Source organism: Pollicipes pollicipes, unplaced genomic scaffold (genome assembly GCF_011947565.3).
Source record: "Pollicipes pollicipes isolate AB1234 unplaced genomic scaffold, Ppol_2.1 Scaffold_1600;HRSCAF=1878_pilon_pilon_pilon, whole genome shotgun sequence".
Classification (NCBI taxonomy): domain Eukaryota; kingdom Metazoa; phylum Arthropoda; class Thecostraca; order Pollicipedomorpha; family Pollicipedidae; genus Pollicipes; species Pollicipes pollicipes.
Window position 1 is genome coordinate 6,411,017 of NW_023595962.1, and position 12,182 is coordinate 6,423,198.

General features: G+C 54.4%; 1 protein-coding gene across 1 annotated transcript; it reads left to right on the forward strand.

Annotated features, from left to right (window-relative positions):
- Positions 1 to 7,947: 7,947 nt before the first annotated feature.
- LOC119093148 (uncharacterized) lies at positions 7,948 to 11,448 on the forward strand. Its single transcript, XM_037216053.1, has 4 exons — positions 7,948 to 8,244; positions 8,651 to 8,676; positions 10,240 to 10,249; positions 11,257 to 11,448. Exons 1-4 carry the CDS (start codon positions 7,966 to 7,968, stop codon positions 11,446 to 11,448), a joined length of 507 nt encoding a protein of 168 aa, XP_037071948.1. The 5' UTR covers positions 7,948 to 7,965.
- The last annotated feature ends 734 nt before the right edge of the window (positions 11,449 to 12,182 follow it).

Below are 12,182 nucleotides of genomic sequence, written 5' to 3' on the forward strand. Positions count from 1 at the left end.
AATCTAGCTTTTACGATGGAGCATACAGGGGGGGGGGGGTGGAATGGGGGTCCCATATTTGGATACACTGGTGACGGTGAAAAGGAGGAACAACCGCACAACGTTAGAAAGGGAGCTCTTTATCAAGCACCCCAGCTCTGGTATAATTCTGCACTGCGAGTCTGCGCACCAAACTTCCACGAAGCACGACATAATTCGTAACACGTTCCATAGGGCTCTAAACAACTAATCAGGTAGTGAAAAGGAAAGAAAGAACATAAACAAAATATGGCCTTTGCTGTTTGGCAATGGATGTTCTCTGCGACTTTTAGGTACAATGTTGGAAGAAGCAAAAAAGTCTAGAGCGCGTGGAGAGATGGGGGCGGGAGGCGAGAACACGCCCTATCCGATGACGGATTCGTAGCGCTACCTTACATAAATGAGCATTTGCTTTGGAAAATTAAACACATCGTAAAATATCAAAACTGTGAGTACGCATAGCTTGGAAGAACGACAATAGCCTAAAAAAGTGTCTGGTGAAATCTTCCATCTAGAAGCCAAAGTGCCCGGGTAGCAATAGTTGTCATGTATGCAAGTCTGAATTCCAAGGGGTTTGCACTTTAAAAAAAAACGTGGTTTGCGAAAACAGGTGTAAACTGTGTGAAAAACATGGCAGGGAGATATTCTATGTCGGGGAGTCCATGGGCCCTATTCGTTTGAGATATAATAAACACCTGATGATGCTGACTTTTGATGATGCCAGATGCTGGACTCGTAATCCAGCGGCACTGGGTACGAGTCCCAGAGTGGGCGCATTGTTTGACCCGACTGAAATGGAAAGGGCAGCTGGCAACTGGCCAACGAGGGTCAACCCAGGCCCGAGGCGGCCGTGTCGCAGCATTGTGCGGCACGTAAAACCCTCCGCATTCCTGTCTGGCAAAAGGGCGGAGGCAAAATTAGCTGTTGAACTGGAGGACACGCTTGGGTGGTGGGCTCGGGGTACACGCAACAAGCTATGCTTAGCAGGTACTCTGAATCCGAAGTCACCCACGCAAACCATTCGGAATAAATTTAAAAAAAAGAAATAAAAAAACCTGCGAGACGCTAAAAACAAAACAGGAAATGCCCCTTCCGGTGAGCAGTTTTTGACCAAAACACGCTCAGGCTGAAGTCGAGAGAGGTATGGACCATATGCCCCTTTTATGGCTCAAAGTCATCCACAGAGCACAGGACCGCCCAGACAGGAAAATAGGTGAATCTGCTCTTATGAAAAGTAGGCGACCAAATCTTAACGTACAGGGCTCATCATGGCCGACAATGCGATCCGATCAATTGAAATCGCTTGCACATATAATTGATGCGCGATGCGCGATGGCTGTTCACTTCAACTCGCTTGCATGTTTGGATGAAGCGTGATGCGTGATGCCTGTTTGCTTGAATTCATTTGCATGTACACGCATTTTCGCATATTCTAGCTCTTAGATGTGCACTGTGTCGTAATAATGGCTGGCAATCGCTCTTATTGTAATCCCCGGAATGTTGGTCTCCTGCAAAAACCGTGACTTGCTGTTTAGAAGAAAAAAAACAACTGAAAAATCAAGCAGGATCTCCTGCAGGTAACTTTTAATTCATTTCTCATTTTGTTTTGATAAAGGCATGTGGCCGAGATATCAACCAATCTATTTCTCCATTCTCCTGGTTTTTCCTACCAATAAGTATATTAGGCCTTATTTATGGGCCCTGAGCAGATTTACCCGATGGAAATGTTAATGTCAAAAGCCTGCTTAGTGAATTTGATAAAATCGCGTGCAGACTCTCTTCGACCACCTCCTGAGAGCAAAGCGCCTTAATGATGGCCACAAGCTCCGCCGTATACAAGGACACACGGACTGCCAGCGTAAATGATCGCGTGTCGTGGCTACAAACAAAGGCGGAACCAACGGCTGTATCCGTTTTGAAGCCGCCTGTCCACCAGGGAGCGGCTGGAGCATTTCGTTGTCAATGTTACCTGGGCCTTCTGACACGCTCCGTTGAGTCGCAACAGCCGGCTTAAGGTCATTCGTGGGGAATGGCAGATTTCAGCTCAGCTCTTCGGTCGTGGCGGAATTTACATCGCCTCAGAGTGATCTTCGTGGCGCAAAAACCGCAGATTGTTGGTCCCAGCTCGGCAGCGTTCCGCCAAGTCCTAAGCGGTGGCATCGGCTGCATCTTCCGGGTGCACGGCATCTTGACCATCCACACGCATCATTGTCAGCGGGGTGGAAGAAACCGGCCTGACATGCGTTTGATCTGTGACCACATCTGTGATGTCCGGGTGAACCGGTCAACTTTACCGACGTGTTCTCTTCATGAGACACGCTTCGTATTCCGAGTGGTGCGTCTCGCTGCCGCTCTCGCTTTCCGGAAGGCAATCCGGTTTACCGTAGCACTGCTGCGATCGAACGCGCTGGAAGGTACGTCGGCATGCGCAATGGCAGTGCGATATCCCTCAGTCCACCATGAAGCTGGGGTGCGACGATGTGGTCCGGTGGTTTTTGGAGTGCAGTGATTGGCGATACTCAGGGGCAGAGACGTGAGGATGTCAGCAGATACAGGCTCCGTCAGTGGGTCAGCTGGTAGCAGAGTGTCCACTCGGTGTTCAAACCAGTCGACTGATCTTAGATCTCATGTCTGCGACCGCGGCCCAAGAATAGATGCGCCCCGGAAGCTAAGCCACGCTGGGAATTCCACAGCCGATGAGATCGTTGCCGACGGCCCATGTGCTACGTGACGTAAGCTGTGGGTTCATAAGGCTCAAACTTATGCCAGAAGTTTGACCAGAAGGCAGGGTTACATGCACCCGAGTTTCGTTGTTTAAGAGACACAGCGACTAATGCTGTACAAACTGTTCACAGAGCCGTCCATGAGCGTTAGTGTGAGCGCAGCCCCATACGGTGCGATGCGCGTCAAAGTCGTCTAAACTAATGAAAGGCGGGAGTAGTCCAAACACCAAACGTCTTAGCTCAACCAGGGGAAAAGCACCGCCAAGCGACAATTACAATGAACACACCGTGATATGCCTGTGATTAAAACGGATCCCAGCTGCTGGGGCGTGGAGAGGGATGTGGAGCACCAACTGATGGACTGACACACTGTGTTGAATAGCTAAAAGAGCACCGCGGCACGCGACTGCGTTCGCTATTGTGCATTGAGCGTCCGGCTGAAGTTTCGTTTCATGAAGACAGATCGTCACAGGAAGCCGCTGGTTCACGAGAACACGAAGGGCATGCGCATTAGCTCAGGTGCCCCTACAGTTCCATTGTAAAACATGTGCCACGGAACTAAAAATGGAGCAGAACTTCTGTCTCTGTCGTTCATCTATTGAAACCGTCTGTAGAGGGGCGTATTAACAGTTAAGGCAGCGTTAAAATATCACGACCAAGATGTATCAAAACTAGCCTGCAGCCGTCGACGAACTCAGTCCGCCTAATGGGTCTGACCCATCCGAGCCTGAGCGGATCCTTGGTCGGAGCCCAGGGCTACCGCCGTCTGATGAGATGGATCCAATCGCTCCGCGCTTCTCGCGGCGTCGCGTTCTGCACAGGGATACCGATGGAAAAGCGATGACCCTGGGTGGCAGCGGAGGGGGCGGGGACCCATCGCTGGGGGAGCTTCCATCCGTCGTCTGGGAGGTGGGACTGCCTCCCCGTAGAAGTAGGCCCACGACCGCACCCGACAGCCGGTTGGCTGCCTTGACCTTCTCCTGCCCGAACAGGCGGGCGCGCCTAGCCTCCCGAGCACGCATTTAGCCTATGACGCTCCACATTGTTCAGTACCCTTCCCAGTGCCTCATTCAATGTCGGCACTGAGCCTCTTGAGGTGGAGTCGGCTTTGGAACACGTGCGCGCGCCGTCATTTGCGGGGAACCCGGGAGGCCCGGTCTGAGCGGATTACGGTCCACTCGCCGTCTCACGATCGTGGGGGCTGGGGCGGTCATGCAGCGGCTGGCGGCTTAGCTCGCGCCTCGGAGGGGGCGCGGGCTGCCGACGAGACGGGCAGGACCATGTGGCCGATTTGATGGCTGGCATATGAGACGCTGGAAAGACCGCGACACCAAACGGGAGTTGGATTAGGTGTGCTGCGGTCATCTGATTCAACGAAGCTTGACGCGTGACAGAAGCCTTAAGTGCTGTGGCGTATGGTAGTTTTGGGTGGCTTACTTCATATAAGTCTCTCGCTGCACGAAAAAATATGTTCTTTGTAGCTTTCAGGGCCACAATTTCCTTCTTTCCAGCATAGGCTGGGCATCTGCGGTCAAAAGCTGTCTTTGTACGGTCATGAAAAAGTAATGGTCATGTATGGTCATGTGCGGAGCCTGTTGGTTGCCACAGGTCACGCACCACGGCCTGTTGGTTGCCACAGGTAACGCACCACGGCCTGTTGGTTGCCACAGGTCACGCACCACGGCCTGTTGGTTGCCACAGGTCACACACCACGGCCTGTTCGCAGTCGCGCGCGTGCTCCCGCGAGGCACAGTTGCCACAGGCTGGCTGGTTACGACACGAATACTTTGTGTGACCGAACATCTGGCACTTAAAACATATCATCGGGTTTGGAGCAAAAGGCGTATCTTTGCCTTTACATAACACACCCTGATCTGAGATGGTAAGTCAGGGCGGTTAAAAGTGGGTACCATGTTGTTTGTGGGAGAAAGATATGCGTCCCTGCGCACCTTGATGCGGCCGGCATCTGTTACTCCAAAATCAGCGAGCCCGTCTGCAATTTTGACATCATTGACATCTTTGTTTATCACTGTTTATCCCTTCCACGTGTTCTGGTTCATAAAAAACCCTGCATGCATAAGGTAGGACGGCCCTTATATATGCACGGTCACAGAGAAACAGCGTGACATTCGACGGTTCCGTGGGCTTGTCAACCTGGAGCACGTCTCCTCCCTCACTTGTTTTGCAGCATTACACCATTATCTTGTTTTGAGCTGTGGTGGAGGCTAAAACAATTTCCAGTGAAATCCAGGGACACTGTGGAGGGCGTTGAAGGGGGCGGTGACGAAAGAAAGAGGAGTAAAGTCCTTTTGGTCTCTTTTCAGTCAACGCCAGAGCTAAAACTACCTACTTTTAGAATTGGCTGTTAAATGTGCCCTGCTCTGGCATCTGCGTCGTATCAACTTTTGTGAGAGCGGGGGCTTACGAGTAATATTATACAAAGCAAACCCCAAATGAACTCAGGGCGCCCTTGTCCGCGGCTATTGCTAGAACGATAAAAACCATAGGGATATGGTGGCAGCTAGCGGGTCGCTCTGAGTTTTTTTACGCCACTATTTTTATTATCTTGGCAGCACATTAGTGAATGGATCAGATAAGACGGTCGCGCAGCACTCGCGACATTTCGTTTGGCGCGGTAGAGCAGACATTTGAAGTGCCTTTTATCCTCACCTGCCGCCTCTGTTTTTGTCCTGTCGTCTGAGCTGAAGGTGTGTGAGGAGTCAACCATTTTTATATGAAGTTGAATATGGATTCATGTATCGAACACTATCTCATCCTCGACCATGGGGTTATCTCGGCGACCAGGTTTCCCCAAATGTCATGGCTCATTAGCTTCCCCAGATGCTATGGTTACAAGTGGAACCTTTAGCTACTGTTTTTTTCAGAATTATGAATACAGAGGTTGCATGCTGAGTTAGTGACCTGCAATATACCAGAACACACTGGTGATATGTGTCGTGTGTGTGATGTGATAGAGCAAGACATTGTTATTGTCAGTAGTTGTTTCCAGCCCTGTTTTTATTGTCAGTAGTTGTATCCAGCCCATGATCATTAGTGCCCATATGATCACTTCTTTTCAAGCTTGGCTTGAAGCATGAAGTACCAGCATCATAACCAATATTTGCTCTGTAATGTTTTTGTCCAAGACCTTCTGCTATGGTGCACATTGATAATTCAGCAAAATACCTCTGGGCTGAGTGCGACTGTGGCTATTTTTGTATCAAATGTTGTTCCTTTGTGGTGGCCACTGAATTTTATAGATACGTGTGCTTATAGTCAAAGTTTCTGGTCTTTCATCTTTTGATTTCATTTGATTTTTGTTTTTGGCTTACCACTTAGCTTGTGAAAACATGCCGCACTAGCACAACTTTGATGTTGAGTGCCAACTGGCCGTCTTATAAAAATTGTGCACTTGTGATTTCTGTGGTATGGCCCTGCATATTTTTTATCTGGCAGCCAGATGTTCAGCTCTACAACCTGGTGACAAGCACAGGCTTATCTTGATATCGCATGCATTGAGATATGTATATATATATATATATATATATATATATATATATATATATATTGGTGGAAGCCTAAATGTTTGATTAAAAATAACTGCTGACTCAGCATTGGCAAGCTTTTTGATGCAGGGTTCTAGTTTCCAGGCTTTTGACTTGGCATCATTGCTTAGATTAAAGATGGTTTGTACAAAATTACTCATATATTCATCATTCTGTATATTCTGTTGTTTTGAGATTCTATCTCATCATTAGAGAAGACTGAATGCACAAGAAATAAGTTTTGGGTCTTAAAGGATAAAAATTGTGCACTGCTGTTGGAAAACATCTTTTGCTAAGGAGACCATAAATGAGACATAACTAATTGAAGAAAGGCAGAATGCCTTTTTCCCTTTGATACATGTAAGAAGCACTCACAATGGGAATACTACAAAGCCACTATAAGAACACTTTGCCACAATCACATTAGGTGGTGGTGGTGAGCATTATTGATATGACTTTGACAATTGTGTTCTCATTGTGTCTTTGTAGTGTTCCCATTATGAGTGGTCCTTATATGAATCAAAGTGAAAATAGGATTCTGTTTTACTTCATTCAGTTATTCTTCATTTATTTTCTCCATGCCAAAAGATGTTTTCCAACAAAAGTGCACAATTTTTTGTCCTTTAAAACTCAAAACTTATTTCTTGTGCCATTCAGTCTTCTCTGACAATGAGTTAGGATCTTAAAATATTAGAATGTAAGAAGCATGAATATATGAGTAATTTTATGTGAATATATATATATATATATATATATATATATGTGTGTATATATATATATATATATATATATATATATATATATATTCATATATATTGCACTACTCTTTCTGTTGTCTTGGCAGCACTTAAGTCAATGGATCAGATAAAACAGTCACACAGCACCCAGGACATTGGCATGTTTTGCAGTTATTTCATATATGTTTTGATATACATGTATGTGGATATTTCTGCATGTCATGAGATTGGATGCAAATGGTTTTGTTTGAATTCTAATCTCCATAAATCTTTCCAAATCTTCTTAGTTACATGGGTACCTCTGTGGCCCAATTTTCTTGTATATCCTGGGCGCAAATATGGGTGGTTAAAGACTCGAAGACACTCCTGGCTGAGATGCCTCTCACACTCCACTTTTGGAGCTTAGGGTGAGGACTTTTAAATTGCATGACCATGCAACACTGCGCCCCATCCTTCAGGATAGCATTGCCCAAACCCTGTGCTTGCTGCTGATGTGCTTTGCTGTGCTATGCACAGTATGAATTTGCGTAAGCGGCTTGCCATCTTGTGCTTGCTGGCAATTTTGGAGCGAGCGGAATCCTCAAATGAGGCAAAGACTCTCAATGGCTAGCAAGAACTTCCCATTGGCATTCATCAGTAGCCAGAGCGCTACGGCATGCCTACGCTGAGGCCCGCGGTGGCGGTTTCAGTTCGCTCGTTCCTCCACAGATGGCGCTGTCGGAGGTGTTCCGCTGGCGCAGCACGGCTGCTGCACTTGATTCGCTGGAGGCGCTGCTGCGCTGTGGCGGCTGTGGCGCGCTGGCCGCCGCACCACGCCGCTTCGGCCGCTGCGCGCACCTCTTCTGCGGCCGCTGCGCGGCGGCCAGCGCCAGCGGCCGCTGCCCGAGCTGCCAGACGCCGTCCGAGGCGCGGGAGAGCCGCGTCGACACGACCGTTGGCGCCATGACGGCCGGCTGCCGGGAGCTGCGCGCTCTGCTGGGGCTGCCCCCACCGGACGGACGGCGCGGAGACGCCCTCGCCGAGGACGGGCTGTCGCCCCGGCAGCGGGAAGGCCTTCGCGAGGACACTGCAGTCGGGGACGAGCAGCCGGAGGGGAGACAGGCGCGCGAGGAGGCGGCCGACGGCGATGGTGGCACACTGCGGGAGGTGGAGACCCGGCCGCAGGACGGCGGGACGGCCGGCGTGGCAAGTCGCTCCAAACAGCCGGACGCAAAAGACGAGGTATTCGAGGCGTTGTCTGCGTGGAAGGGATTCCGCTCGCCGTGTTGCCGGGCTGGTGTTAGGTTGAGCTGGATTTGTTTCACTTCTCTTGTCTTTAGATGGTAAAAATGTCCACTGTTCTGCCCCATGCTTTTAAGATGTCAGTTATCTGTAAACTGATTAGCAATATACCGATATAAAGTGTTCATCCACACATTATTTTATGAGACACCACATTTAAAATGCTGCAGGCCTCCTGTACGCCTTGATCACGGAACATCTGCGTCTGTGTCACGTGCACGAGCATGGGCTGTATTGTGTGTTAACTGCGTCTGCGAGTCATCGTTCACACTGTCCTGTGCTGGCGTGCATTGCATCCCGTCCCCAGAGCCAGCGCGGCGCTGACTGCCCACCCCGTTGTCCGTAGGCGGACGGGCGCCGCCGCGAGCCCGCGCCGCCCGGCGGAGCCGCCGCCGCTGCGGTTACCCGCCGCACCCAGTCCTCCGGCGGCTCCGCCGTCAGCCTCACCAAGCGCAATGCCAAGGGCGAGACGGCGCTGCACGCGGCGTGCGTGCGTGGCGACACCGGCCGCGTGCGCCAGCTGCTGGCGGCCGGCGCGTCGGTCTGCACGCAGGACCACGCCGGCTGGACGCCGCTGCACGAGGCGTGCGAGGCCGGCCGCGAGGAGCTGGCCGCGCAGCTGCTGGCCGCCGGCGCGCCGCCCGACGCCGCCGGCCACCAGCTGCGCACGCCGCTGCACGAGGCGGTGGCGGCCGGGCGGGCGGCGATCGCGACGCTGCTGGTGCGCGCCGGCGCCAGCCCGGACGCGCGCTGCCTATTCGGCACCACGCCGCGCCAGCTGGCGGTCGGCCAGCCGGTGCTGGAGGTGGCGCTGGCGGCCGAGCCGGCGCTGGCAGAGCCGACGCCTCCACCGCCGGACGGCACGGAGCGGCCCGTGGTGCTGGCGGCGACCGAGCTGCCGGCGCCGGGCCTGGCGACACTGCGGCGCACCGCCGCTCGCCTCGGCTGGCGGCTGGAGGGCAGCATCAGGTAAGCCAAGCCAGCCGGCCCGGGGGCTGGCCAGCAGGCTCTGGCGAGCAGCGCTGGCCAGCTCGATTAGGGCTGCACGGCTGCAGTATGAGGGGAGCATCATTAGCCAGGGCTCACCAGAGGCGGACAGCTCAGTTAGGGCTGGTCGGCTCCACCCACCTCATGCTCAGGAGGGGGGGGGGGGGGGGGGAGAGACCTGGCAGCGGTGAAAAAAGGCTTGTGAAGACGGATGTAAGTCATGAAGAAGTAGTAGAGCAGCGGTACGCCTGCTTTTTAGGCAAAATCAGCCGCATGACGCGTGACAACGACAATCAGCTGCAGGCGCGGGCCGTCATCGGGCGGTTTTTCCCCAGTTAGAAACGTATGGCCATGGCATTTTTCCTCCTCGGTATTCCCTGCACAGGAAGCTCGTGAAGTGCTGTAACAGGCCGCGGAGACGCCTCTGTGGAGGCGCCTCTGTGGAGACGCCTCTGTGGAGGCGCCTCTGTGGAGACGCCTCTGTGGAGGCGCCTCTGTGGAGACGCCTCTGTGGAGGTGCCTCTGTGGAGACGCCTCTGTGGAGGTGCCTCTGTGCAGCAATTCGTTCGAATTAAAGTATTTTGATACGAGTCCCACGCGTGGCGCGTCGCTTTACAAAGCGGTCGTCGCTATGTACACGACGTCACCTGTCAAAGTTTGGGCGCCCCTAATTGCTGCCAGCCAACTGCTAACACCGTCCGCAGCTTTTGTGTCGTGTTTGCTGTGGAAGTTGGCATCTTTCTGGGAGCGCCGACAGCGGCGTAACATCGGGCCGGTGGAACTGTGTTCTTACCCCGCCTCTCCGGCACCCTCTCCCGCTTCCCCGGCGCCCCGCCCGCCGCTCCCGCCTCCCCGGTGCCCGGGTCGCTGCCGCCGTCCCCCGCCCCCCCCGCCCCGACCTCCCCGGTGCCCGTTCCACCTCCCGGGTGCATGTGTCGCTCTGTGCAGCTACGACTGGGTGTGGGCTTCGTGGTCCCAGGCCTAGGGTGTGGCACGTCTGGAATGCTGGTGGTAGAGCGACTTACCTGTGATGTCCGACAGAGCAATTTACCTGTGATAGCCGACCGAGCGATTTACCTGTGATAACCGGCCGAGTGACTCACCTGTGATAGCCGGCCGAGCGACTGACCTGTGATAGCCGACCGAGCGACTTATCTGTGATAGCCGACAGGGCGACTCACCTGTGATAGCCGACAGGGCGACTTACCCGTGGTAACAGACAGGGCATTTGAATTTTCCCGCATTTGAGCATCGCAGAAAGTTGTGGAGGTCAGAGTTCACGCCTTTGTTATGCTTCTTATTCGGGAAGTTAAGATGAACTGCTTCGTTGTTCAGAAAACGGGTCTCCGTATTCTGGAGCAGACGGGTCACATGGTGCACAATTGCTCCGTTGACCTTCCGTCGTGGGCCAGGCCACTGTGCAGGTCTGAGGAGAGAATGTCCTGACCTCCGAGAGGATGACTTGTCCTCCGAGAGGATGACCTGTCCTCCGAGAGGATGGCATGTCCTCCGAGAGGATGACCTGTCCTCCGAGAGGATGATCTGTTCTCCGATGACCTGTCCTCCGGCGGCCTGTCCTCCGTGCCGTACGTGGGGCCGCGCCCTGAGCAGCGGGCTTCGTGTTGCAGCGAGCAGACCACCCACCTAGTGTGCGGTGGCGCCGTCTCGGCCTCCTCCGTCAGCCTGCCGCGCCTGCGCGCCCTGCTGGTCGGCGCCTGGCTGGTGACGGCCGACTGGGCGTCCGCCTGCGCCGAAGCCGGCTCCACGCTGCCGGCCGAGCCGTGGGACGTCTCCGGCGAGGCCGGCCGGCGCGCGCGCCGCCGCCGGTGCCGCCTGCGGCCTCCGCTGTTCGCCGGGCTGCACGTGTTCCTGCAGGGAGCGTTCGGGGCGCCGTCGCGCGCCGAGTTGACCGCGCTGCTGCGGTTGGCGGGCGCGCGGCTGCTCGGCCGGCCGCCCAACCCGGAGGCGGTGCCGCCGGCCGAGAAGACGGTGCCGTACCACGTGGCGCCCGGCTCGCCGCTGTACCGCACCTCGCACCTGGTGCTGTTCGAGCAGGCGCCGGCCATGCAGTACGATATGGAGCACGTCAAGAGTCTGCCGCTCGCCTGGCTCTGGCTGTCACTCGAGACGCACGCGCTGGCCGACCCGCTCCGCTGACCGGGGACGCGCCGGAGGGTGGTGGAGATCCAACGGCGGGCTGCGATCGGGCCGCGATCCGACGGCGGCCGTGACGGACGGGCCCGGGGAGGCGCCACCGGTCGGCGCCGGTGTCGGGCGTCGGTGCGAGGTCACGAGAGCGTGCCTGTCGCACCTGCCATCCTGCGACGATGAAGAGTGCCACTGCGAGTAGTAGTAATTCATCCCTCGCCTTGGCTATCCGTTGACGTTCCCGTGCGTGTGTGCTCGGTGTTTGTGCTCGTCCGACTTTCTCGCGAGCCACGACTCATTCGTGGCATACCGCAGCCTCGTCTTCGGCTGTGATCGCGTGCCTGGAGTAGATCATTGCTATGCGTGATTTTGGTGACGTGTTTAGCGTACCGCCACCCGGCGGTGTGACGCGCGTGCTGTTGTCGGACCGTGGCTCGCTGCACCGCTCGCTCAAGGCTATCGGCTGAGCGGTTTGTGTCTTGTAGCCGCGTGTTGGTTCAGCACCCAGCCTGGTCGCGGGCTGATGGCCAATAAACTTCGTCACGAGAACAGGTGGACTATTGATAGCGACTGCCCGGTCGATGAGACAAGGCCCGGACCACCGCTGGAAACGACCGAGGATCGAGCCGCCGCACTAGTCGCAGTTTGTCCATGCGTGCCCTCCGGCCGCGCGACTCATTAAATTCTAATCAGCCTGCGTGAAGTCCCGGGCGGCATGCACCGCCGCCGCCACCGCCTGTTGC